We start from the raw sequence: 23,362 nt of genomic DNA, 5'->3' as shown, positions 1-23,362 counted from the left end.
ATCTGTACCTGCTCTGATGCATGGAGAAATATTTGACATTGCGATTGCCCTCTGAAGTGCACAGGTCAATCACCTGCATTCCCCAGCAACTAAACCCCTTTATCCAAGGGCCGCTCATGCAGTTGCAATACTCTGCTGAGATGGTCCACCAACATATTCTGAATTCCTGGAAGATATCACTCTCCTGAAGATTAGCATTGTGAAGGCTGGTTCATGATCAGTTTCTTGGCCATCTGATTGTCCTAGATCAAGAATCTCTTGCCAGAGAATAGGTAAGTGAAAGCCCTTAGAGCATAACAGATAACTTGTAGCTCCAGCAGGTTGATTTGCAGACGGCTCTCCATTAGGGACCAAAAACCTTGGGTCCACAAAGTGTGCATGTTCCCCACACTTCCCTGGTGCAGATGTCAGTCAAGAGAGTAGCTTGATGCATAAAGAGAAAGCCATTAGAACATCTTGGTTCATTCATCACAAAAGGATTTTCACATCTCGGGAATTAGAGATCTGTTGGGATAACAGCTGATTGAGTTGATCCCACGGGTCTTGGAGGGCCTACTGCAGCCCTTGCATATACAAATGAGTCAAACTATATGCACCACTGTGGCCACTTGACCGAGAAGAATAAGGACAGAACTTGCTGATGCCTGGTTCTGCTGTGGAAGGGACCTTACTAGGCCCACCAACACTCCAGCTCTTCAAATGGGAAGCAACTTTTCCTAAAGAGTGTCTTTCCAGGTTCCTATGAACTGAATTTTTAGAAACAGGACAAAGTTGGATTTGGAATAGTTGGACCTGGAAACCCAGGGACTGGAGAAGCTGGATGGTTGCTTTGAAGGAATCCTGTCAAAGAGACTATCACCAACCAATTGTCCAGATATGGAAATACCCAGATTCCCTGCTGATGAAGCTGCACAGCCATACTGCTAGACATTTTGTGAACAATCTTAGGGCCACTTAAGAGACCAAAAAGAAGCATATTATACTGGCAGTACATATCTCACTACAAACCTGAGAAACTTCTAGTGGGCAGAGTAACTGGGAATATGCATTTTATTTTATTTTTTTTTACATTCAGTGCATGCATCCAATCCTTTGGTCGAATGAAGGGAAGAATTGTTTGAAGGGAGTTATCTTTAATCTCTGTGGTACAACACTTTTTTTAGGCTTTAATAAGTCTAGGACAGGCATCAATCCCCCTGACATATTGAGGATTAGAAAATACTTAGAATAGAATCCCTGATCATATTCCCCGGACGCCAGGCTTAAACTGAAGAATGGCCCACGAAGGTGCCTAACACCTCAGGAAGCAAACCTAAAGGAAAAGCCAAAACAAAACCTATCTAGCTAAACTGAAAAAAAGTAACGACAACTGCAGGTACATCTCTACCATCTGCTAGAGTCAGAGAAATACTGAGGGACTGCAGGTGGTACTCTTGTATATATGGCAGTGCCCAAAGTTTTGCTCTCTGACTCCACCTGCTGGTAGGGATACACAATCCACTTCTCTGGACTGATCTGGGTATGTTCAAGAACTGCAGATTCTCTCTCTCATTTCAAGTGGGTACTGTTCAGCACCCTTGCCCCTTCAGTGGATTTCATCAGCGCTTACGTGCCAAGTTTCCTATGGAAGTTCAGTTCCCGGAGGCCTGGCAGTTGTTGCAGGCATCACAAGCTCCTTCAACTTGGGCCGGTTATCTAGCCAGATCTTCCAAGGTGGTAGATTTTAGTTTGGGGAGAAGCTGGTGTTGGGGGCCCATTCACGATGTTGAACTTATTCAATTCATTCAGGAAGCATACAGGTCTGGGAGTATCAAGGCAGCTGTTACTCGGCAGTTATGGGGGTTCTCATTTTTTATTAGAGCCCATGGATGGAGTTACCCAATGGGTCGCTTCACGGTGCATAAACTGTTGATGGGGTGGGCTAAGGGAGCAGGAGTGTCGCAGGATAATAGGAGGCCCATCATACCTGACATATTGGTGGCATTCTGGGATGTGGCTGCAATAGTATGTTCTTCCAACTATGAGGCTTTCCTTTTCCGCTCGTCTTTTGTTTTGGCCTTATTCGGGGCCTTTCTTAATGGGGAATTAGTGGCTAGGGCTAGTCAGGGTGCAGAGGGTACCGGGTTACAGCTATGCCATGTGCAGATTTAAAAAGGATTAGTTAAGTTACTGATTCCAAAGTCAAAAATAGACCAGGCGGGTCGAGAGGTGGAGTTGGTTTTAAGGGCCGTGGTTGGACTCCGCACCTGCGCAGTGGCAAATTTATGTGGTTATTTGTCCATGCACCCAGCAGAGGTCTGTCATCTGTTGGTACACCAGGATTTATACCCTTTAACCAGATATCAGTTTGAAATGGTATTTCAGGCAGGGCTTACTAGCCAGGATTGGTTTAGGGGATGCCAATATTTGGACACATTCCTTTGGTATCAGGGCAGCTACCTCTGCTGCTGGGTCTGGCTTGGGGGATCAAGTAATTCAGAGAATTGGGAGATGGAGATCTGATGCCTTCCGAGCTTACATTGGGCCGGGGGCAGGGGATTTGGGGAACTTGTGCTAACTACCTTTTGTTTTTTCCTAGATATTGTGCCCCATGGTCGTCAAGCTTGGATCATCGGGCACTCCTTTGTTGACTGGGTGCACAAACATGCATGTCAACAGCCTTATGGCCCTCATTTGGGTTTGGCTGCACAGGACGTGGCCATTCGTTGGCTTGGACGGGGGGGATGTGCTGGTCTGAACTTCTACCGCTTGTGCGTCATTTACTGGGTTCCAAGACTCTTCCGGACGTGCTGGTGGTCATTTGGGGGGCAATAACTGGGGAAAAGTACCCAGCCGACAATTTATTAACACGGTCAGGAAGAACCTTTCCATGTTAATGATCTGGTTGCCGGATGTGGTGATATGCTGGTTGGACATCATTCCAAAGCCTGCTGAAATGGAGCAGCGTATTTGGAGGCACTGCAGGGCTAAAGCCAAACCACAAATTGGTTCCTGGTTACGAGTCATTGGGGGGTGCACATTAAGCACGAGTGGTCTTGGCTTATGCAGGATGGCCTCTTTCGGCCAGGCGGGATTCACTTATCCTTTGTCGGTAGAGACCTATTCATTAATGCGATCCAGGAGGCCTTGGAATGGGTTTTCAGCAGGGAATCTATGGCCGCATCTTTGGGGGGGCATGGGATAGGCTCGCTTTCTCGTGTCTTTGGCGGTTTGCCCAAGCTTCATTAGTGCCAGGTGGTGGCTCGACGGGTAGCCAATTTAGGTCATCTACTGGCTGGAGCGATACCCGTCGGGCAATTGGTTCCTCTGGGCTTAGCTCCTTGCTGGCCGGTGGCGGGGGCTGGAGTTTAGGTGGCGGGTGCTGCCAAACCTGTGGTTGGTTATCTTGCTGGCTGGTGATGGATAACGGATGTTTTATGTTGTATAAGGGCTCGGGCAAGTTATGTTTTGTTAATAAAGCTGCAGCCTGATGATTCCCATACCAGAGTATCTTGTCTTTTATTGAATATATTGTAAAAGGGTGGTGAAAGGAGGAGTGAAGTTCTGGCTGCGTCTGTTATAGATCAAGTTTTCAAGCTACTGAAGACATGTCCACATCTACTACATTCTCATTTGCAGATCTTTTAGGAGGCTATGCACAAGAATGGATTTAGAGTCCCCCAGAGGTTGGAGAAATTATAGAAGCCCAAACACAATAGTTCTCTAGTCCTGCTCTTTCTGCTAACACTGATGGACAGCATTTTCACCAGATCATACAAAATGCATGAGTAGCTGAGATCTCCTAGAGAAGTATGCTCAGGCAAGTCTTACAGGCTTATCCAAAAGAATCCCTCTGGAATCTTTTTCCCCTGACCATGGGGCAGGGGTGGGGGGTGGGGGGGTATGCTGAGTCAGGAATGTGATAAGGAGAACTCTGCTGATTCAAGAGGGAAACCTTTGGTAGGAACTAAGAATAATCTGACCCCACCTCTTCCCTTTCCAATCCACTAAGGCATTGGTTCCCAAACCTGTCCTAGAGAAACCCTGGTCAGTTGGGTTTTTAGGATATCTACAATGAATATGCATGAGAAATTTGCATGCTCTGCTCCATAGCATGCAAATTCCATCTCTTGCATATTCATTATGGACATTTTGAAAACTGACTGGATGGGGTCCTCCAGGACAGGTTTGGGAACCTCTGCACTAAGGGATTGCACTAAGGGACTTCACTGGAAGTGGTGAATCTACCACCTCAGGGCAGGACTTACTTTCAACACTGGAAGTCCCTGGGGCAAGCCATGAACCCCTGGGAATCTTAAGTAGGAGGTGAAAGATTAAAGTGCAAGGATTGGGAAAGGGACCATCAGGTAACAATGTCTAGCAATCTGAAGGCAAGGTAATACCTAAAGCCAGAAGAATACTGGGCTACATAAGAGGGATGAATAGCTAGTAAGAAAAAGGAGGTGATAATGCCCTTAAACAGGTCCTTGGTGAAGCCTCACCTGGAGTACTGTGTTCAGTTCTGAAGCCTGTATCTCATAAAGGACAGAGATAGGACGGAGGCAGTCCAGAGAAGGGCGACCAAAATGGTGAGGGGTCTGTATTGGAAAATTTCTGAGGAGAGGCTGAATGATCTAAATATGTATACCCTGGAAGAAAGGAAGTGCAGGGGTGACATGATAGAGACCATTTAGATATCTGAAAGGTTTTAATTAATAAATGAATTTCAAACCTTTTCCATTGGAAAGGAAACAGAACTAGGGTCACAAAATGAAACTGTAGGGAAATCCCACTTCTTGCTAACAGGACAAGTAGCTAAGATGAAGACTGAAGAAATGTACATTGGCCTGTGTTGCTATCTGCAGTCAAATGCAGATATGAGAAACTTTGCAGTTTCTGTGCACATGACCAGCTTGACAGATTTACAGACCCCCTACCTACCTGGAAGGCACTTAGTGAGGCAAGAGAAAACATAAGGACAAGTGGTGCTGTGTGATTATGTGCAGCTAGAACACTAGGGGCCTCTTTTTATGACTCTGGGGCCAATACCAGAGAAGGACTTATCAGTTCACTGTCAGATGTAAATTGGCAAGTTCTCATGCTGGCTCCTCTCTGAACCTGGAGAAAGACACAATGAGCTCTGAAAAGCACACAAAGCCACAGCCTATCAAAACCTTAATTGTGTATTCACCTGACTATGCATGAAGCTGAATTATATATAGGTGAGCCCTTAAAAGCAGCAGGGAGCAAGCACTGAAGGTCAGTTGATAGTTAAACATCCAGAAGACAATCCATCTGCGCACCCCCCCCCCCCCCAGGCTGAGAGAGAGTCTGATCTCAGAGGTATCTGTGAGTAGAGGAGCTGAGTGCATCTTGTTGCTGGCCAGTGATAAGGTGAAGCTCTCCCTTAGCTCTAGACTTTGGCAGGGAAGAAGATCCTGCCACATTAGAGTCCGGAGGCCATTTCTCCACTGGTGAGAAACTGAGGGTTCTAATCCATCACTATTAGTGGGTCAGATGATAGGTTTCTTAGCTCTGGGATGCAAGTCTACGCTTGGAGATGTGAAGCTAGCATTAACGATAATCTGAAAAGCACCAGATATCAAGCATGCTTTTGTAATTATTGCTTTCTTATTTTTGTTACCTAGTAAGTGCTGTCTCTGTATTAGTGTTATGGTAGCTCCTAAATAAGATTTTACTCAGATAAACAGTTAGCATGTGTATTTCATAGTAATTGGAGGGATTGCTGGAAAAAAGAAGCAGTAGGGAAGGAGGTAAGATCCTAGAAATCCCCCTTCAAAACACCATCATCAGGAAATATTTCTTCATGAAGAGAGTAGTGGATGTCTGGAATACCCTTCTAGAAGAGGTGGTGAGGATGAAACAGTAAATTAATTCAAAAGGGTATGGGATAAACACTGTAGATCCCTAAAGGATAGAGATTGGAAATGAAAAAAGGGTGCATGGGGGTAAACCTGCATGGAGCAGCAGTTTTTACCCTTAAACAGAAAGCATAGTGATTACTACCTTTAACCAATTAGTCTTGATGCTTTTGATGCAACTACTACATTGCTCTCCACTTGAACTGGGGGGGGGGGGGGGGAGGATTGGTTCATATGACAGACAACAGTCAACACTGAGCCGGCTTTTTATTTATTTATTTTTTAATTCTTTATTTATAGATTTTAATTACACATATACAATAAGCAAAAAGAATATGCCTGATTCAAGCTACTCACTAATAGGTAACACACTAACAGATGGTTCGTCAATACTAACAGGTGGTTCATCAATAGACAATGGAGAGGACACAATAGGTTGTTGAGCCTCCACAAACTGCTGTAATTACTCTGTCAGATAGAAGACAAATACGTTCTCCTTTCTTGATCTCACACTTACAAGGATAACGTAAAAAGAAAGTAAATCCTAATGAAATTATCTGTTGCCTCAAGGCCAGAAATTCTCTACTCTTGTTCTGGTAACCGGGGCTAAATCTGGATACATTTTAACCGCTTGCCCATAAAACATTGTTGGAAACTTCTGAAAATATCTTTTCATTACCTTGTTTATATCTTGAGCTATTATAAAAGATACTATCAAAGTATTTCTGTGCATGACATGTAAATTAGAATCCTCTAGGAAATCAGTAAGATTGCCTGGAACAGGAGATTTTCTTGATAAGAAATAACGTGTTATTTGAAGGAATTTCTTCCTCTGAATATAATATTTCTCTAAAATATCTTTTTTAAGAGAAATATAAGGAAGTTCTCCCAGAACCTGCGGAAAATTTGTCAATCTAATGTTTAGATGTCTTACACGATTTTCTAGAACTTCTAAACATCGTGAGCAAGCAATTTGATCTTTAATCACACAGCTTCAGAAAATCACCCTCCAGTCCCATATAGTTTAGGATATAAAATATATAATTCCATTCCATTCTGTCGAACACCTTTTTGGCAACAAAACTGACAACCAAAAAGGGCTGGCTAATGCGCTGACAAAGACTAATAGCTGTTAACAATGAACGTACATTTGTCTATGCAGAGCGTCTCCTCACAAAACCCACCTGTCTAGGACCTACGAAAGAGGGTAAAAGTATCACTAATCTGTCAGCTAAAATTTTGGAAAACTTCTGATCTACATTAAGTAAGGAGCTTGGCCTAAATGATGAAGGAGACAGAGGGTCTCGTCCAGGTTTGGGCAAAACAGTAATACGCACCAAGTTAGTGTGTAGCGGAAAATGAGCTTTAGTTATTAGAGAATTAAACATTAGGCTTAAGGACTTGAAATAGAATCTGTAAGGGTTTTAAAAAAAAAAATTCTGAACTATACCCATCTGGGCCTGGAGTCTTAAATCACTTAGCCTGGTGAATACTTGTGGTAATCTCTTCACTAGTAATAGATCTGTTCAACCACACCAACTGATTGGTGGAAAATATGGGAATATTCAAAGTCTCACAAAAACGTTTACATTTTGACTCATCCTAGCTGTCCGAGTACAATTTAGTGTAAAAAAAAATTTTAAAACACTGAAGAATCTTTCCAGTAGAATTTGTCAGCCCTCCAGATTCTGTATGTAATGTGGAAACATACTTCGAGCCTCTGCTGGTTTTAAGTAGATTTTAAACACCACTATCATATCCCCCCTCAGCCGTCTCTTCTCCAAGCTGAAAAGTCCTAACCTCTTTAGTCTTTCCTCATAGGGGAGCTGTTCCATTCCCTTTATCATTTTGGTCGCCCTTCTCTGTACCTTCTCCATAGCAATTATATCTTTTTTTGAGATGCGGTGCCCAGAATTGTACACAGTATTCAAGGTGCGGTCTCACCATGGAGTGATACAGAGATATTGAGACATTTTCTGTTTTATTCACCATTCCCTTTCTAATAATTCCCAACATTCTGTTTGCTTTTTTGACTGCAGCAGGACACTGAACCAATTTCAATGTGTTATCCACTATGACGCCTAGATCTCTTTCTTGGGTGGTAGCTCCTAATATGGAACCTAACATTGTGTAACTATAGCATGGGTTATTTTTCACTATATGCATCACCTTGCACTTATCCACATTAAATTTCATCTGTCATTTGGATGCCCAATTTTCCAGTCTCACAAGGTCTTCCTGCAATTTATCACAATCTGCTTGTGATTTAACTACTCTAAACAATTTTGTATTATCTGCAAATTTGATTATCTCACTCGTCGTATTTCTTTGCAGATCATTTATAAATATATTGAAAAGTACGGGTCCCAATACAGATCCCTGAGGCACACCACAGCCCACTCCTTTCCACTGAGAAAATTGTCGATTTAATCCTACTCTGTTTCCTGCCTTTTAACCAGTTTGTAATCCACGAAAGGACATCGCCACCTATCCCATGACTTTTTACTTTTCCTAACAGCCTTTCATGAGGAACTTTGTCAAACGCCTTCTGAAAATCCAAATATACATCTACCGGCTCACCTTTATCTACATGTTTATTAACTCCTTCAAAAAAGTGAAGCAGATTTGTGAGGCAAGACCTGTCTTGGGTAAAGCCATGCTGACTTTGTTCCATTAAACCATGTCTTTCTATATGTTCTGTGATTTTGATATTTAGAACACTTTCCACAATTTTTCCTGGCACTGAAGTCAGGCTAACCGGTCTGTAGTTTTCCGGATCTCCCCTGGAGCCCTTTTTAAATATTGGGGTTACATTAGCCACCCTCCAGTCTTCAGGTACAATAGATGATTTTAATGATAGGTTACAAATTTTTACTAATAGGTCTGAAATTTAATTTTCGAGTTCCTTCAGAACCCTGGGGTGTGTACCATCCGGTCCAGGTGATTTACTGCTCTTCAGTTTGTCAATCAGGCCTACCATATCTTCTAGGTTCACCATGATTTCATTCAGTCCATCTGAATCATCACCCATGAAAACGTTCTCTAATAAATGTCGGTATATAAAAGTAATAAATACGGGTATCTCCCCACATCCTCTTCAGTAAACACTGAAGCAAAAAAATCATTTAATCTTTCTGCAATGGCCTTATCTTCTCTAATTGCCTCTTTAACCCCTTAATCATTTAACGGTCCAACTGACTCCCTCAAAGGCTTTCTGCTTCTGATATTCTAAAAAGTTTTTACTGTGAGTTTTTGCCTCTACGGCCAATTTCTTTTCAAGTTATCTCTTAGCCTGTCTTATCAATGTCTTACATTTAACTTGCCAACGCTTATGCATTATCCTATTTTCTTCTATTGGATCCTTCTTCCAATTTCTGAATGAAGATCTTTTGGCTAAAATAGCTTCTTTCATTTCCCCTTTTAACCATGCCGGTGATAGTTTTGCCTTTTTTCCCACCTTTCTTAATGTGTGGAATACATGTGGACTGTGCATCTAAGATGGGGGGGGGGGGGTTTGTTTTTGTTTTTTTAACAATGACCATGCCACTTGCACACTTTTTACCCTTGTGCTGCTCCTTTCAGTTTTTTTCTAAATATTTTTCTCATTTTATCAAAGTCTCCCTTTTGAAAGTTTAGCACAAGAGCCATGGATTTGCTTACTGTCCCCCTTCCAGTCATTAATTCAAATTTGATCATATTATGATCACTATTACCAAGCGGCTCCACCACAGTTACCTCTCTCACCAACAGTCTAACTTCAGTTTGTCAGCTAGAGTGACTCATTGCTCTCTTGATTAACAAATGTCGGTACCTAATCAAACCAAATCACACTACCTTAACACCTTTCTGAGGTGAGTGCTGAAGTTTTCAACCTTTTTACTTAGGTATACACTTTTTCTAGCTTATTTCTAGCTTCTGGCTGCTTTTTTTTTTCTCCTTTTTAATATACAAACAAACACTAACTTCTGCTGCCTTACAGACTATTAAAAATAAACACACTAACTACTGCTTATTAGCTGCCTTACTGACTATTTAAAAATACAGTCTAACTTCAGTTTATTCCCTGCCTTACGGACTATTAAAAGCACAAACCCACACACACACACACTAAATATTCCCAAAGAAGATTTCCCAAGCAAAAACTTACTGATTCCTTTCAGGCACCAGCAAGGTGATCCTCTCCTCTCAGTGCTCCCACTGATATAAAGCTGATATATGCAGACACTGAATTGCTCCTTCCACTGTAGTGACTATTGGATCAATCTTCAAAAATTGCTCAGTATTTCACTTAAGGGGTCATTTACTAAGCATTTTTGCCATAGACATGGAATGGGAGAAAACCTATAAAGCAAAATTGCTTACCTTGTAATAGGTGTTATCCCAGGACAGCAGGATGTAGTTCTCACATATGGGTGACGTCACTGATGGAACCCTATCACGGAAAACTTTGTCAAAGTTTCTAGAAACTTTTGACTGGCACACTGAGCATGCCCAGCATGCCATGATTGCTCGAGCCACAGGGGTCTCCCTTCAGTCTCGTATGTAGCAATAAGCGTTAGCAAAAATAAGATAATAAAACGTACTGGACCCAACTCCGCGGGGTGGCGGGTGGGTTTCGTGAGGACTATATCCTGCTGTCCTGGGATAACACCTATTACAAGGCATGCAATTTTGCTTTATCCCAGGACAAGCAGGATGCTAGTCCTCGAATATGGGTGATTAGCAAGCTATAGGCTGAGTCATTTTGTAGTGAAGCAACACTGAAGTATTGTTGGTGAAAATGAGGCAGCCAAAAATCACAGCAGATTGGATGTAGACGGAGTTGGGATTATACTGGAAACAAGTTCTTTAAGACAGATTGTCCATAGGCTGAATCTTCTCGTCCCTCTTTGTCCAAACAGTAATGAGCTGCAAAGGTGTGAAGAGAACTCCATGTTGCAGCTTTACATATGTCAAGAACTGGCACTGAACGATAGTGTGCTACTGAGGTTGACATTGCTCTTACTGAATGTGCTTTTACTCACCCTTGGAGAGGAAGGCCTGCTTTTTCAGAGCAGAACTCTATACAATCTGCTAGCCAGTTGGAGAGAGTGTGTTTGCCCACTGGATTACCCGGTTTGTTTGGATCAAAAGAAACAAAGAGTTGAGTGGATTTCCTATGGACTGCAGTGCGGTCTAAGTAGTATGCTAGCACACATTTACAGTCCAAGGTATGTAAAGCTCTCTCACCTTGGTGAGAATGAGGTCTTGGGAAGAATGTGGGCAAGACTATGGATTGATTCAAATGGAATTCCGTAACTACTTTGGGAAGGAATTTTGGATGTGTATGAAGTACCACTTGGGCATGCAGGAATTTTGTATAGGGCGAGTATGTGACAACTGCTTGTAACTCACTAACCCTGCTAGCAGATGTAACGGCTATTAGGAAGATAGTCTTCCATGTGAGAAATTTAAAATCACAGGAATTCATGGGCTCAAAGGGAGAACGCATGAGACTTGTTAGCACCAAATTAAGGTCCCATTCTGTGACTGGTGGCCGTATTGGTGGTTTAAGGTGAGTTAAACCTCTCATAAATCTACTAACAAGAGGTTGTACGATATTGGTGCATCTCCCATTTTATTATGGTAAGCCGAGATTGCACTTAAGTGTACTCTTACAGATGAGGTCTGGAGACCAGAGTCTGAAAGGTGCCATAGATAGTCTAGTAAAGAGGGTGTGGGGCAGGAAAAAGGACTCTTGATACCAGTGGTACTGATGGAACCACTGGTATCAAGAGTCCTGAAGGTCCTGGTTGAGGTTCATCGAGTGGGAACTGACCAAAAGTATCTCCTACACCTGCAGACTTAGTAGGAAGAGGTTGTGATGGCATGGCACTGATGAGGACATTGAGTTTGTCCATGAGCGGTTGAAAAATTGAAATGTCCGGCTGCATTGGAGTCCCCGGCGTGGATACTGGCATCGGGAACGGCATCGGTGCTGGTCCTGGCATCGGTGCTCGTTTTATCTTCGGGGATGGCCCCGGCATCGGTGTAGGCACCGGCATCAGCAATGATGTCTGCATCGGTGTCGATGGTCGATATTCTTGGAGCGCTTCTCGCACCGCCTGGCGGATGAATCCACTCAGTTCCTCCGTAATAGCTGATGCAGGCAGAGCAGCTATTTGTGGTGGCAGTGGAGGCATCATCGGCTCTACCACAGGGCCCTGCGGTGGCTCGATGTCCGGCACCCCTAGGGGTGGGGAAACGCCTCGGTGCCTCCTGTAGACGAGGTCTCATGGCTCCCGACTGATCCGGCATTAACAAGGCTTCCGGAATTGAAGAATGTCGATGCCGATGATATCTGACTAAAGGTTTTGTGAACTCAAAAAGAATCGGAAACAAAATTTCTACTCACCAGCCGGTGGTTGAAGAGAGACCCCGATGTGGGAATGAGAAAAGTGATATTTTAATCTGTTTTTTTAGACAGAGTTGTGTGAAAAATTCACACAGGGCTCCTGCTCCACGATGCTAAAAGCAGCACGGAAAAACAAAGACTGAAGGGAGACCCCCTGTGGCCTGAGGAATCATGGCATGCTGGGCATGCTCAGTGGGCTCAGTGTGCCAGTCAAAAGTTTCTAGAAACGTTGACAAAGTTTTCCGTGATAGGGCTCAGTCAGTGGCATCACCCATATGTGAGGACTAGCATCCTGCTTGTCCAGGATAATAAATAGGCCCCTTAGCTAAATTTTGTTTACATAAATTAAAATGAATTTTCAGCCAAAGTTAGGAATTTATGCTTGGCCTGAAAATTTTCCTAAATTTAGGTACTATTCAATCACCTAAATTCGGTTACCTAATATTGAAAATCAGGGCTAAGCATTTAATTTGCTTCCCTTATATAACTCAGCCTACTTTTTGACCATCTAAATTTAGGCACTTTGTGAAACTGGGCCCCCTAAACTTAGGTGCTCAGCCCAATTCAATTTTCAAATGGCCAATTGAGTTGCCTAATTCCAAATACTAGGCAGCTAAATCCACTGGAAACAGAGTTGTGCTTAGCTAATGTCGTATAATTTCTAGTTGTGGTATCTGGATCAGACTGGACTTGGGGTAGCTGGTAACAAGCCCTATTAATCGCATGAAATTGTTCATTCCTATCCAGAGATGTGCTCTTCAATAGTTAATTGTTGAAGAAGGAAAATATATAAACCTTCAGCTTGCATCAAAATGCCATGATTGCAAGACAAGTTTTTGAATACTTACACAGAGCTGATGCCAAGCCAAAAGGCAGTATGCGGTACTACAGGTGCAGTGTCCCTTCTATAACTCAGATATTGCCTTGTCTGGAATGTTCTCTATGTGGTGTATGCCTCCTAAAGATCCAGATACTACAGCCAGTTTCCTGTATTTAGAAGCAGAATTACAGAGCCTAAGGTAACCTCCTTGAGCATTTCCTATTTCAGAAATCTGTTCAAGGCCCTTAGATCTAGGATAGAACAAAGTCTTCCTCTGTCTTTGAGGACTATGCAACACAATTCCTGCCCTCTCTCTTCAGTTGGAGACCTGCAAGAGAATGGACATTTCCAACCTCAGCACATCCTCCTCATGTTCAGGAAGTTCTGGTACTCTTTTGGGCAATAATTTGGAGGTATTCAATAAGTATAATATATAATCTCTCTTTATGATCCAAAAAAGACTCTCTGTGGTTATAAAGAGCCAACAGTTTATGAAAAACTCAACCACCCTCCAAAAGGAATGCCTTCTAGAATACAGACTGACTTAACTACCTCCAGTAGATCCAATCAAAATTCTGTCCTAGTATTCACTGAGTTACAGTGTAGGGCTTACAGCTTCTTTGATCACGATGGTAAGGCCTAGTGCACTGTTGCCTAGGAGGCACTTTATTTTTCTTATGAAAAAAAAAAAAGGCTTCCAAGTGAATCCACTTTGAAATCTCTGAGACATGGAGGATGGTTCAGAAGTGGCATTGAATAGGATCTGAAGCATAGAGTGGTGGTGGTTTCATGAATTCTACCATTTCCTTCACCTTATCTCTGAAGAGATATTCACCACAGCAAGGAATATCTGAGCCCTTCCTGTACCATCCTCAGAAAGGCCTGAGGCCCACAGCCATGAGAACCTGCGACCATCAACAGCCATGGCAAAGGCTCTCAATGCATTTTCAAAATAATCATAGGTCATATGAACTAGATGCTGTCACATAACAGGGTCAGCTTTTTAAATTTGTAGAAGTCCCCGCAACTCCAGAAGTCATTGTTGAAGGCTCCTGGAGTGGACATATGGAGACAGAAAAGGTAATATCTATGCCTGGAAGGGAAATCTCACCTCCAGGTATGATCAATTTGGATGAAACCTTCTGAACCTTTTGGCTGGTAGAGCTGAGTGTCAAAGAGAGAAAAAGCGGACGGGATAGAAGGTAAGGTTTGTCTTTTTGCAGATGACACTAAGATCTGCAACAGAGTGGACACGCCGGAAGGAGTGGAGAGAATGAGATGGGATTTAAGGAAGCTGGAAGAGTGGTCGAAGATATGGCAGCTGAGATTCAATGCCAAGAAGTGCAGAGTCATACATATGGGGAGTGGAAATCCGAATGAACTGTATTCGATGGGGGGAGAAAGGCTGATCTGCACGGAGCAGGAGAGAGACCTTGGGGTGATAGTGTCTAATGATATGAAGTTGGCGAAACAATGTGACAAGGCGATAGCTAAAGCCAGAAGAATGCTGGGCTGCATAGAGAGAGGAATATCAAGTAAGAAAAGGGAAGTAATTATCCCCTTGTACAGGTCCTTGGTGAGGCCTCACCTGGAGTACTGTGTTCAGTTCTGGAGACCATATCTCCAAAGAGACAGAGACAAGATGGAGGCGGTCCAGAGAAGGGCAACCAAAAAGGTGGATGGTCTTCATCAAATGACTTATGAGGAGAGATTGAAGAATCTAAATATGTACAAACTGGAGGAAAGGAGGTGCAGAGGCGATATGATACAGACTTTCAGATACTTGAAAGGTTTTAATGATCCAAAGACAAACCTTTTCCATCGGGAAAAAAAATCAGCAGAACCAGGGGTAACGATTTGAAGCTCCAGGGAGGAAGACTCAGAACCAATGTCAGGAAGTATTTCTTCACGGAGAGGGTGGTGGATGCCTGGAATGCCCTTCCGGAGGAAGTGGTGAAGACCAGAACTGTGAAGGACTTCAAAGGGGCGTGGGATAAACACTGTGGATCCAAAAAGTCTAGAGGATGTGAATGAAGAGTGGGTGGCTCGCGGGAATGACTGCTACTACCTGAAGATTAATATCCTTATCCAATAAACATACACACGGTTAATGCGACTCCAACATTGCTCTAAGCTTCAACAGCAAGAGGAAATGTGGAAAAAAGGATTTGCATTCACAAAAAAGTGGGGAGTAGCTTGCTTGTTACGGCGTTACTACCCCAAACCAAATAAGCCTGATACTTCACTTTCATTGCATATCCAGCATAACTCTCTGCTTCAACAGCAGGGGGAATGAAGAAATTGGATCTATATACAGACAACCAACAAGGACTGAATTACATAGTCTGGGTAAACAAATAAGCATGGGTGTAGCTTGCTTATTGCAGCGGTTACTACCCCTAACTAATTAAGCTAGATGTTTCACTTACATGCAGTTCCAACACTGCTCTCTACATTAATGGTGGGGGTGGAAGGGAAATAGAACCAAAAGGTTACTAAGAGCCAAGAGTAACAGATAAGTATGAGGAAAAAAAAGTGTGAAACTTGCTGGGCAGACTGGATGGGCCGTTTGGTCTTCTTCTGCCGTCATTTCTATGTTTCTATAATGCTGCCACTTGAGGTTTGGCATAGACTCTCTGGCTCCTAGTGCAAGTGCTCAGAGTCCTGGTCTCAGTTTGAGTGTACGGGATCACAGCAACTACACAATGGTGATGTCTAGTAGCCAGATTTAATGACCATGATTGCAGAGTTCTGGACGTAGTCCTAGTGCATGGCCCCCACTTGCTATCGCTGCAAGGACTAGACTAAAGTAAATTAGCAGTGGATATAAAAATAAGTAGCTATGAATGAAGACTCATGGTTCAGGTTTCCAGCCCTAGTTTCGAATAAACAAAGCATGAAAGTTAAAAAAAAAAAAAAAAAGTGATAAATGTGTTAAAGGATTCTATACCCTCTACTGGAAATTTAACTATTTTCTTTCAACTTGTTGATGCTTTATAGATGCTTCTAATACATAGGTAAGGAAGACATATCTTGCCAAACAGATTCTGCTACTTTGAAATTAACAAAAAGTGGTTAGCCAGAAAGCCATGGATTTAGAAGACATTCAAATCAAAGAATGTGCTTATCAGTCAAAGATAGGGACTTCCTTGTGCTTGCAGAAGCACACACTAGTAATTAGACAAAAACCAGGGTCATAAATCCAAGCTCTTCCACTAAACTGGGGAAGACAAATAATTTGCTTAATCTGAACCAAATAAGACAGGGCCAGCAGATCTAACCCACAAACCATAAGAGTTGTTTGCACTCAGTTCAAAATTAAACCCACTCTTTAAAAGAAAAACTACAAGCAGCAGTAAAATGAACAATAGTTGTTGACTCATACGCACCTGCCACCAGTTTGGATCTTCTCTATTGACTATTTGAAGAATATCTCCTTTCAAAAATTTCAATCCTGCTTCTTTGCATGGAATCAGGTTATCATTGTATGGATCATAATCAAAATGACACTTCACAAATACCTAAAAAATTATAGAAGGTAAAAAAAGCAGAGCACTGAGTACTAACTACAGAAACAAAAATATTAAAAGGACAGCTGATATCTTAGGTACACCAACAGCATTGTAACCTCTATATATTAGATTTAAATTCAAGTGCTAATTTTCAAACATTAATCCAGCCCTAAACCCAAGTGCTATACATCCCATTAATTCAAAGCAGCTGATTCTCCTATTTAATATAAACATATATAAAAAAACATACTTATATATAACATGTATACAACACTAAAGCAAGCAATTTAAGGAAAGATAGGACAAAATTAATTCAGGCTAGAAGGTAAACAGTTTGATGGGATTGTACATTTCATATTCTGTCTGCAGTTCTTGGTCAGCCAAAAGTTGGCATAATATACCTTATATTGGTATCGAATGGAAGAACAAATGCTATGCTTGGTAGACTACCAAATTCCCAGATTTTAGCTATTCATACAATCAGAAACTAGGGATTACAATTCAGCTCAATGAAATGTCCTTTTTAAGAAAGCAGCTCAGCAAATTTATGTTGAATTTTGTTATCCATTATTACAGTTTAACAGTTTTCTAGTTCTTCATGTCCTATGAAAATCTTTATAACTTAAGAACTTGCATAAAATGGTTAGTACTTCTTCCACTTCTGGCTACTCTCACAGAACATCCTACAACAGCAGCTAGAATATAGTCGCTTATTACTGAGTTGGCAGAGGACACTGAGATAGCAAGGGCAAAATCCAGAAATCTGGTACATTGGATTATTTTAAATAGATTAATATTTATTTTTAAAAGATTTTATTTCAACAGTGTTTGTTGCTTAGAAGTCCTAATTATTAACAGAAGCAAAAACCAGGATAAAAAAAATATATAGACCCAGGCTAATACCTGAAATTCGAGATGCGAGGGGGAGATCGCTTCCGGGACCCCGCTGGACCACCAGGGACTTTCAGTAAGTCTTGGGGGGGATGCAATTAATTAAATCTGAAGGGTTGGGGTGGGTTTGGGTTTGTTTGTTTTTTTTTTTAATGTGCCTTTTCTTCCCCCCCCCCATCCAAACGATAAGGAAACCACATGAAAATTTGTGTTTTCTTATCGTTTCATCACACCCCCCCCCCCGAAACACGATGAAATAGGAAATATCGTCTCTATTTCCTTTTTTGTCGCAAACGAATGCACATCCCTACCTGAAATGTAATAAGTTGTACAGTTATCTAGGATAAAAGACAACCCAAGTCCCATCAAGAAGTACCTGACTGGCTAATAGTTCTCCCTAAATGGTAACTCAGGAAAAGATTCTCTGAAGGGCTATAAAAGGCATATATTTGATTTTCTTTGGAAGAACTCTACCTTTTATATTTAGCCCTTCAGAGTCAGATTAGTAACAATAATATCTTTTTAAGCTTCTTCATATTTATGGAACTGCTGCATATACATATCAGAGAATGTTAATAGCTATATTTTCTTAATAAAAATATCTATATAATTTTTGTTGGCTTGGTTACAAATATAGGTGTTTGCTTGAAGGGCAGGGGCTATCTTTTCCTGAGTTACCATTTAGGGAGAACTATTAGCCAGTCAGATACTTCTTGATGGGACTTTATTTTCTTTTTTTTTTTTTAAATATATAGTTTATTAAGTTTATCAATTTACATTCATAGAAGAATAAAGGATTTCCAATTTCCTATACATAAGGTAAACTAATTCACTCATAATTGAAACAAACCTTCGTTAGGCCACATAACAATGGGGAGCAGTATAAATGAAACATCTTTAAAGAAAAATAGCAAATTGTATGCATTTATGAGAGAGATATTTATATCTATTCTTCACCATATATCTCTAGTATAGTCTAATTATTCTTAGATGACTCTTTATCCAAAAGAAAAGTCTCTAAATGTAGGGGATCATAAAAAATGAACCTACTTCCAGCTAATGTAATACAACATTTACAGGGAAATCTTAGTATATATGATGCTCCCAAAGAGGTGACTATTCTTTAATGATAAAAATTGTTTCCGTCTTAATTGTGTGGTTTTAGCCACATCAGGAAATACCTGGATTTTCCCCCCACAGAAGGAAAAATCTTTATTTTTAAAGTATTTTTGTAACACCATAATCCTGTCACTTTCAATACCAAAAGTTACTAATAGAGTCGCCCTAATTGGTATGTCACCAACAGAAGCTTCAAGAAATGATGTCAAATTCGGACTATTTTCTTGAATTGTATCCATTCCTGCCTCTGGGCCTGGGAAGGTCCTAGATCTTGGAATGTAGTACAATTTAGAAATTAAAAATTTCTCTATAGGAGATCTGTAGCACTTCTCCCATATATTTCCTCAGTAATTCCAAAGGTGATAATAACCTTGTCATTGGAAAATTCAAAAATCTAAGATTTTTAGATCTTATCATGTTTTCCATAGTTTCTAATTGCCTTGTAGTCGATAAACTATCTTTCATAAAAGATGTATTTGCAGCTTGTATATTTACCATCTGTGAATTCACCGTTGAGAAGTTTCCTTCCAAATTTTCCAATCTTAAAACATGTTCTTGCAATGTTTGCTTAATTTCAATATTAGAAGATTGGAACTGGTTCATGACTTGAGTTAACATTTTTTGCATATTATTAACAGATTTCCACACATCTAATAATGTAACATCTTTTAAATCCGTTATAGTATCCCCATTTCCCATATCCCCTTTTAAAGCTGGACCAGACAAAGGAGGGATATCATTTCCTCCAGTCTGGGCCGCTTGTAATAAGATAGAGTCATTTAATAGGTTACTCGCCATTAGGTTCTATACTTAGAGAAGGTGAATGATGGCCGAGACTCCGAGTTGAACCTGAAGAAAAGGAGACTTCCGGGTCAGGATTTTGTACCTCCAAATTCCCACGAACATGTGTGTCCATAGGACCCCTCACAAAAAGAGGGGTAGAAACCGTAGGAAATTTTATCTTCCTTTTCCTTCCCATAGATGTTTAAAAGGAAGTCACAGATATAACTCGCCGAAACCGCAAGGAGCCCGCCCCTTAGGCGCGCTCCTTTGGCAGCGCGCCGCAGGACCCTGGGTTTTCTCCGGTTTCAAAATGCGGATAGATGACGTCTCAGGGGGCGTGGCTCAACTCGCTCCGTTCGGGGCTGTAGCTCTGATGTTCCCCAGGCTCTGGTAAGTCTCTCTGGCCATCTCCCCTCCAGCTGAAGGTGGTTCTCTCCAGGAGGCTCCCACTATCCTGTCGCAGGACCCTGGGTTTTATCCGGTTTCAAAACACGGATAGATGACGTCTCAGGGGGCGTGGCTCAACTTGCTCAGTTCGGGGCTGTAGCTCTGATGTTCCCCAGGCTCTGGTAAGTCTCTCTGGCCATCTCCCCTCCAGCTGAAGGTGGTTCTCTCCAGGAGGCTCCCGGGACTTTATTTTCTTTGGGAAAACTCTACCTTTTATATTTAGTCCTTCAGTCTATATATATATATATATATATATATATATATATATATATATATATTCTAGCAAATGTCTTAATGAAAATGTACCATACGTAGTACCTTGTGAAAGTCTTTACATCCTTGGACATCTTTCACATTCTATTGTCTAATACATAAAATCAAAATCCATTAAATTAGAAGGTTGTTTCACTGAGCTACTCAACATACTCTACACTTTCCTAGTTAAAGGACAATTCCAGAAATATTCCAACAGTAATCACTATGAAACCAATGTTCAATAGGGTGTTTAGTGGACAAGTTAGCCAGATAACTTGTCCCATAAATTCAGCTTCTGAGCAGGTCTAAAGATATACAGTCTTGTGTGGCCGGGTAACATGCTACTACCCTGTTTCCCCGAAAATAAGACAGTGTCTTATATTAAGTTTTGCTACCAAAGATGCACTAGGCCTTATTTTCAGGGGATGTCTAATAGAGCTGCTGGCTGCCCCTGCGTCAGCCATGCCTCACCAGTGTGCTGTCAAAGAGAGGTAGGAGTGTGCAGCATTCATGGTAGTCAGCTTGGGCTGACTGCTGCTTTTGAACCTCTGCACACTGCTTGGAAGGGGTCCCCCGACTGGTACCTGCCACCATCCCCAGATATAAGTAATCTTGCTGCCACTGTCACTGCTGCCACATGGCTATTGGGGAGGCGCCGATTGCTGCTACTGACACTGAAGCCCATTCTGCTGCCTCCTCTGTGCAGGCCCCCGTGGGCTTCCACTTTCTTCATGCTGATCTCGTACATTGTGAGATCCGCATATAGAAAGTGCTATTCTTGCACATTCCCAAAGATTACGTGTGCCAAACACTAAAAAGTAATTTTTTTTTTTTTTACCTTTGCTGGCTGATGTTAGTTTTCTAATCGGTTGGTCACAGGCTTTTTTTTTTTCCACCTTCCCTTTCTTATTTTTTTGCCAATTCCTTTTATATTGTCCTTTTTTCTTCCGTATCTCTTTTCTCTCCATCTTCTTCCCTCAAACACAGTCAGGTTCTCATTCTCACATGCATTTCTCTCTCACACACACACACACTCTCACTGTCACATGCTGTCTCTCATACAATTATTCATACACACAGTCTCTCACTGGCACATGCTGTCTGACAGACACACAGGCTCTCTCTCACTCCCACATGCTGTCTTGCTCAAGCATAGGCTCTCACAGTCACACGCTGTCTCTCTCACACACAGAGGCTCTCACATGCTGCCTCTGCAAACATTCAGATCCTCACTCCCACACACAATCTCTCAACTCATCTCATACATGCATGCACACACCCTCTACAGACCCTCAGCCTCTCTCTCACCTCTGGGCCTCCTCTTCGCGGGTCGCCGCAGGATGGGCTCTGCAGCGGCCCTGAACTTCTCGGGCTGCGGCAGGCCTGCTACCGGGCCTCGTCCTCGGCCCTGCTATCGGGCCTCTTCCTCTTCTTGGGCGCTGCGACTTGGGATTCGCAGCAGCCCACGGCGGCTCCTCCTCTTCTGCACGCGCTTATGCTCTTCCTCCTTCCTGCCCATGCGGCTCCGGCAACGTTTACTTCCGGGGCGCACAGGCAGGAAGGAGGAAGAGCATCAGCGCGTTTGAATGCGATCTTTTTCTTCGGGCAAGGAGGCTCAGCGGCCGCATGAGCCTCCTTGTGCCCAGGGGCATTGGCTCCCCTCGGGATACCACTGCTCGCGTCTGCCCCTAATACCTTGGAAACTTTATTTACAAAAAAAAAAAGACGTCACAGGATTGACCGCCCCCCCCCCCCCCCCCCCCCCGGGGGAAGCCCGATCCCCCGATAGGTCAATCCGCCCCTGTTTACAAGGGATGGCTTACTTTCGGGGGAGGTCTTATATTTAGGAATTCGGCAAAATCTCTACTAGGTCTTATTTTTGGGGGATGTCTTATTTTCGGGGAAACACGGTAATGTATAATTCTACCTGCTGGACTAGGCCTTGCAAAGCCTATGCTAGCACATGTCAAATATGTGCAGTGCTGTTTGCAGTAAGGAATGCAGCTAATTGCAACTACAGAATGTGGGCCTAGGTCAGCAAGAAATGAAGGACATTCCACAGGACACATGTGCGTAGGCCATATGAGATTCAACTACAAAGGAGAACAGAGACTGATAAGAGATGATCTATGTCTTTCTACAAAGTGTTGCAGGGAAATGGAAAGTTGGACATGAAAGAAAGGAAGAAAGAACAGATAGATTGTAAGCCCTCTGAGGATAGGGAAATACCTACAGTACCTGAATGTAATCCACTTTGAAGTGCTGAAAGTAGTATGAAAAGCGGAATATAAAAAATAATAAATAAAAAAGAAATGTTGAAAAATGTTGGGTGCAAGTGGTTTAGGAAGGATAAGCCAGGCCAGAATGACACATTTAGAAATGATCAATACTTGGCAAAGGTATCTAGAAAAAAATGCATATAAGCCTTGTAAGATGGTTACATAGGCAAGGAGGGATCTTATGCATTCCTCCTTCCCGGGGACACACACATACTGTGATTAGCAATTATTCATTTCCTATAATAAACATTTTGCTAAATTAATAAATTATCTCAGAGTCCTGTGTCTGGTATATGAGGGCTAAACCTTACATTTTGTAGCACTGTCATTAAAGAAAAACAAAAAATTAATAAAATGGGCCAGCAGAATATCCCCCTCCCTTTCCCCCAAATATTTTTTAAAGGCACTGTTGGGCCGTGCCCTGCTCACCCCCCAAAATCCTTTAAATGTTCCTGAGACCCCTATCCCAGTGTTTTCCAAAATCAGGCTGCTGCCTTCCACCCACCCCCGTAAGGATTTACACCATCATGGAGTCCCCCCTCCCCAAATATCTTTTATTTGATTGCCAGGAGCAAAGGGCCCTCTGCCCCATTCTAAAAGCTAAATTATAGCCAGATAGCAGAGTTGTTTACCTGCAACAGGTGTTCTCCAAAGGCAGCAGGATGTTAGTCCTCACATGGGTGACATCATCCGATGGAGCCCGGCATGGAAAACTTTTGTCAAAGATTCTAGAAACTTTGACTGGCACACTGAGCATGCCCAACATGCTGCTAACCACATGGGGTCCCTCTTCAGTCTTATAACAGAGTTCTTGAAAAATAAAATAAACAGAAAACCAACTCTGCAGGGTGGCGGGCCGGGTTTCGTGATGACGAACATTCTGCTGTCCTTGGAGAACATCTGTTATAGGTAAGCAACTGATTTCTCCAAGTACAAGCAGGATGGTAGTCCTCACACATGGGTGATTAAAGTAGTTCCAAGTCGCTCCCAACATGTGCAGC

The 23,362-nt window shown here is 42.2% G+C and overlaps 1 protein-coding gene across 11 annotated transcripts in view; it reads right to left on the bottom strand.

The window, feature by feature from the left end:
- MPP6 (membrane palmitoylated protein 6) overlaps positions 1 to 23,362 on the bottom strand; it is a 299,774-nt gene that overhangs the window by 115,495 nt on the left and 160,917 nt on the right. For all 11 annotated transcript variants that reach the window (XM_029589113.1, XM_029589111.1, XM_029589117.1 and 8 more), the window contains one exon: positions 16,465 to 16,596. In XM_029589113.1, coding sequence (XP_029444973.1) covers positions 16,465 to 16,596 — 132 coding nt within the window. The remainder of the gene's footprint in view (positions 1 to 16,464; positions 16,597 to 23,362) is intronic.

This window comes from Rhinatrema bivittatum, chromosome 2 (genome assembly GCF_901001135.1).
Source record: "Rhinatrema bivittatum chromosome 2, aRhiBiv1.1, whole genome shotgun sequence".
Classification (NCBI taxonomy): domain Eukaryota; kingdom Metazoa; phylum Chordata; class Amphibia; order Gymnophiona; family Rhinatrematidae; genus Rhinatrema; species Rhinatrema bivittatum.
Note: the sequence above shows the minus strand (reverse complement) of the source record. Positions and strands in the feature narration are given on the sequence as shown.